Genomic DNA, 5,409 nt, shown 5'->3' on the forward strand with positions numbered 1-5,409 from the left:
CAACCGTTCATGGGGACCCTAAAACCAGGGGGTGTCGGTGGCCAGCCCTAACCCTAACCAATTATTCATGGATTTAATTTGGGATAAAATACATATACATAAAAAGGGAAAAATAGAAAAAGGTCAAATAAATAAATAATTGGGATGGTAAAAATAATTAAATTTGGGTGGGGATGCCATTAAAATTACATTGTGGGAGCATTAAAAAGTAACGGGAGGTAAGGGTTAACAGAAGCGAAACTCAAGGGCAAAGACGAAATTAAATACAGGGAGCACATTTTTAAGCCGACAGGCGAGGTTATAAGCTCGGACGCACACAGAGAGCTCATTTCTGCTTTGACCATCGAAGGGACAACATCTATCCGGTCACTGCTCAAAGGGTTTTTTTTTCATTTGTGCCCATCCTGAAGAAGACCTTTATTGGTCGAACGTCGACTGGGCACTTTTTGTTTTTGGATTTAATTAAAGTTAATTAAAACTCTGGATAATTTTCACGGTTTTTATTTTGAGTTATTTTCATTACAAATTCATTAAATAACAATTAAAAACACATTAAAAACACAAACCTCGTGTACGTTTTGGAGTTTAGTTTATTTTTGTTTAAAAACTATTAAAAGCACAGACAGTGCACGCTTTGGATTTTATTTTATTTTCATTTAAAAACTATTAAAAGCACAAACGGTGCACGTTTTGGATTTTCATTCATTTCCATCATTGAATTTTTTTTGGGTTTATTAATATATATCAAAGGCGACACCAGTGATGAGCCACAGGGCTCAAAATGAGTGGACCGAGGTCCGATACGGGAAGAGGGGGCGCCGTCCTCCCATGACCTCGGGTGAACCACAGTGGGGGTACAGGAGGGGAACAGGAGCCCGGGGGATGGACTGTGCAGCTCCGGGGCCCTGGAAAAAACAGGGACCCCGTTCTCACCCTCCTCCTAGCCCGGGGGATGGACTGTGCAGCTCCGGGGCCCTGGAAAAAACAGGGACCCCGTTCTCACCCTCCTCCTAACCCTAACCCTAACCCTAACCCTAACCCTAACCCTAACCCCCTAACCCTAACCCTAACCCCCCTAACCCTAACCCTAACCCTAACCCCCTAACCCTAACCCTAACCCTTTTTGTTTTTGGATTTAATTAGAAGTTAATTAAAACTCTGGATAATTTTCACGGTTTTTATTTTGAGTTATTTTCATTATAAATTCATTAAATAACAATTAAAAACACATTAAAAACACAAACTTCGGGTACGTTTTGGAGTTTAGTTTATTTTTGTTTAAAAACTATTAAAAGCACAGACAGTGACGCTTTGGATTTTATTTTATTTCATTTAAAAACTATTAAAAGCACAAACGGTGCACGTTTTGGATTTTAATTCATTTCCATCATTGAATGTTTTGTTTGGGTTTATTAATATATATCAAAGGCGACACCAGTGATGAGCCACAGGGCTCAAAATGAGTGGACCGAGGTCCGATACGGGAAGAGGGGGCGCCGTCCTCCCATGACCTCGGGTGAACTACAGTGGGGGTACAGGAGGGGAACAGGAGCCCGGGGGATGGACTGTGCAGCTCCGGGGCCCTGGAAAAAACAGGGACCCCGTTCTCACCCTCCTCCTAACCCTAACCCTAACCCTCTCTCTTTCGAGGTCTCCTCTCCTTCTCATCCTATCCATTCTCTAACTTCCTCTCATCAACCTCACTTTCTCCATCCCTCCCTTACCTTACCCAACTTGCCTAATCCCAACCCTCCCCCCTTTTACTGCCTGACCCCAACCTTACTTATATCCTCCTACCTATCTCCCCACCCCCTCATCCCCTCCTAACCCTAATTACTCTCCCCCATCTCTTACCTCTCTCCCCATTCTGCCTAACCCTAAATAATTTACCCTCTTCTTGCTTCCTTCTTACAGAACAGAAACTGCAACTCAACTCCACATACATGACAGCCTCAAAAGAATAAAATAATAACAGCTACTATGGGCATACTGTCCCTGCGATATAAGACAGACTGCTAGAATAGCTTTGGTTCATTTCCCTATATCCTGTCAAAAAAGAACTGACCTCTGCTGCCCATCCAAAAGGGACCTGCTGAGAGGACCACAACCTGGGGGAGACCATCCCACTGCCCCACGGTCGATCTGAGCAGCACCTCTGGAGAAAGGTTTGGTGACTTCTTGGTGCTACCTGCAATGAGTAAAGCACAACAAGATACATGAAATGACCATACGGTTAATACTCACCTAGTTAGGCCTCATTCTCATCCTACTCTCCTTCTCAAACCTGAAAATGGAACACTCCATGACGGAGTATACCATTATTACCCTCAGTCAGAGAAACCTCCCCAACCCAAACAGGAAGTTGAACTACCCAGATCGTTTGGGGCGGGGACAACCATGTGGTCTCTCTCATATAGATGTGTGAGCCCTCACGCCACTTCCCTTAGTTCCCTCTGATGAAGCAGCATGCACTGCGAAACGTTAGGGAGTCTTAGATCATATTGAGTAAACTGCTCTCCTATTTAAGTTTTTTAAAAGTTTTTTAACTTTTTTATCTAAATAAAAGTGAGTTTTTAACACGCCGTCTTATGGAGGTTTTTAACCTTTAGTTACCTTTCACACTGAGTGGATTTTTATTCAACCACATTGTGGATTATGCGTTTAACCTTGGATTGGACATTTACCTGAGGACATTGAAACCCCCTTATGCCTCTGGGAGCGTTTTTTTCTGCTCCAGAAACCAGATGGACAGGAACGGGACCTGGAAGCACACCGACAGCCGGACAATGAGCCACAGGGAAGTGAGGCCTACAGACCTGAGGCCTAAGAAGCAGAGACTCCACGTCACCAGGCCCAGGACAAACCACATGGCGCAATCCTTCCACAACAAGGCTAAAGGTAGGACCTCCAATATGGACGGTGGGGCTCACTATGGGGAGACTGTTGCTCAATGTGACCTAGGCCACAGAGAGGAAAATCCAGAGGGCTCACACAATAACACTTACACCCACAACTCCTTACCTGAGGAGAGAGGTAGAGTTAAAAGACAAACTAAGATAAAACAGGTGCTAGATCCTAATACAAGAGACCTGGCTAAAAAGTATTTTAAACTCATCCAAGCCATTCATCATAAAAACATTACTGACCGGGCCATATCTACCGGCACTCCTCCCGCAGGCATGATGAGGCAGGTCAGAAGCTGTCCGGGTTCATCAAACCAGCAAGTCCTACAGAGGAAGTTAAAAACAAAATCACCACTAACACCAACAAGTGGATGGAGGAAAACCTGGTTATTTTACGGGATCACTACGCTAACATCATTTCTCAATATAGCCTAATAAATAGAAACAATTGCACTTCAAGTGGCAGTAAACTGGGCTGAAAAACGGTACAGGGGCAGGCTTGCTCCCACTACAGCCACGACAGTTGAGCGGGTACTGGCCGCAGCAGCAACAGCAGTGCAGAACCCAGATCCTCATTACACTCCTCCTTCTGTCTTATTGTCAAACCAGCCTTTGCTTTCCAACAGAGATTCAGAAGAGGAACCACCAACAGTCTCCAAGCCACTGGACGTAAAGAGCAGGGAGCAATTTCCACCGCTACCCAGGCCCAGTAGGAATTTACAAACTCTCTGTCTGGGCAATAGGCCCACTCTGCAGCAGCAGGTGATGGCAGCTCCACAAACTCAAATCCAGAACCAGCCACAAGCTGAATCAGCCACCACAAGCACGGACACACGGTCTAACCAGACCCACTATGTGCTGCAACAAACCTCCAAACTGACCAGGAGGAATTTCAAGTCTCATAATAGCTCAGCTTTAAAGACTCTCTCCCCTTTAAAGGTGCTGGAGTCTGCTCCCTGCTCTCGACTTCCTCCTCGTCATCACCGTCCTCCTCCACTTGCTGCCTCCTCCCCTTCGCCTGTCACCAACCTTTCTCCACAGGGCCCTGATCAGGACCAGTTTTCAATATCCCAGCTGACCCTTCACTTTTCATTAGACTCTCCTCCGGCACCGAGTGTAATTAATGATCCTTCCTTTACAGAACAGACGCCATACCACCCCATTAAGTCCAGTGTCTGTGATCCCGGAGGGGAAATTTACCAACCACAGGCAACGAATCGTAAACAGGGCTTACAGGTACGACAGGCCAGGGACTTAACAAATGTGGCAACACTCACCACAGGTGACATTGACCAGCTTTCCCCATCCTCTGCTGACCTCTGTCCTCCAGGTCACTCAGCCGTGCCATCCGCCCCCCTGCCAGGGAGCCAGCCGCCCAGACACCTTGATCGGTCCAGGCTAAAATTAAAAAACAAAGAGGTGGGAGGAAAAAGGACGAGAAAATGGAAAAACATCCAAGTTGAACAAACTGGACAAATCCACTCTGATACCTCCAAAAACACCTCGGTAGCAGTGCGGCTGGAGTCCTCACGGCAGGGGCACTTTGGGCGGGCTGAGGACGAGGAATGGGAGGATTTTACGTCAGGCAGTGAGAGAGAACAGAACCGTACCTTATTGTTTTTTCCCACCAGCCACAAGGCCCGGCCTTCACGCAAGCTGGAGGACTGGCACATTAGGGGTAAAAAACCTGTACTGATATTGGGGGACTCGAACCTTAACAGGATCCTTGAGTTTATGCACCCAGAGGTACAAATCGACAGCTACCCTGGTGCCAATTTCTACCACTTTTGGAAAGTGGTACAGAAAACTCCAGCACACCCCTCTGTCAAGGTTGTGGTCTTCTCAGTGGGACTCAATAATAGGGACCAGGACCCTCAGAAAACATCAATAAAACAACTTAGGGCGCTGTACAGGGCATCCAGAGTCGCATTTCCAAATGCCAGCATCTTTTTCCCCCTCATTAATTACTCACCATCCCTCACACAGATACAGAAACAGAACCTGGACACCATTAATACGTATATTACTAACTACTTACCTTCATTGCCTAGAATCCCACAGGACCGGTTCAGAACCAGAGCAGATAACATCCATTGGACCACGGCCACGGCACACAGCATCTTCGACCTCTGGTGTCAAAAGCTGAGCTTAAATTTACAGTAGGCCCCAACTCCAACCAGAGCACTGAGGTCAGGAGGCTCGAGCCTCCTGCCTCACACACGCACAACAGAAGGGAGGACAGTGGCTCTTCCCACTCAAATGTCCTCAACCTTTCTGAGCTCTTTTGGCCAACTGCCACACAGCTGAGCCTGCTGGAGAGGGGCCTGACATTTGTTCCACAAGACACACACACAGACATAGACAGACGGTGCTTGGCCTTAAATCGGCCACAAGAGGGCGCCATTAGCAACCTCTCAAAACACCTCACCGTTTCTGGCCTCGAATGGCAGGCCAACTGGACGGATGGGCAGCGGAAAAGAAGAGAGCAGCACTGGATACAAATGTT

General features: G+C 46.8%; 1 protein-coding gene across 3 annotated transcripts; it reads left to right on the forward strand.

The window, feature by feature from the left end:
* The first annotated feature begins 2,467 nt into the window (after positions 1-2,467).
* LOC114843660 (uncharacterized) lies at positions 2,468-5,079 on the forward strand. 3 transcript variants are annotated; one of them, XM_055503470.1, is made up of 3 exons: positions 2,468-2,898; positions 4,045-4,139; positions 4,955-5,079. In XM_055503470.1, the coding sequence occupies exons 1-3, from the start codon at positions 2,745-2,747 to the stop codon at positions 4,988-4,990; spliced, it is 285 nt and encodes a 94-aa protein (XP_055359445.1). In that variant the 5' UTR covers positions 2,468-2,744; the 3' UTR covers positions 4,991-5,079. The 3 variants fall into 3 exon arrangements, with proteins under 3 accessions (XP_055359445.1, XP_028986289.1, XP_028986288.1); XM_029130456.3 differs by lacking the exon at positions 4,955-5,079 and adding an exon at positions 4,234-4,371; XM_029130455.3 differs by having other exon boundaries at positions 4,045-5,066.
* The last annotated feature ends 330 nt before the right edge of the window (positions 5,080-5,409 follow it).

Source organism: Betta splendens, chromosome 16 (genome assembly GCF_900634795.4).
Source record: "Betta splendens chromosome 16, fBetSpl5.4, whole genome shotgun sequence".
NCBI lineage: Eukaryota > Metazoa > Chordata > Actinopteri > Anabantiformes > Osphronemidae > Betta > Betta splendens.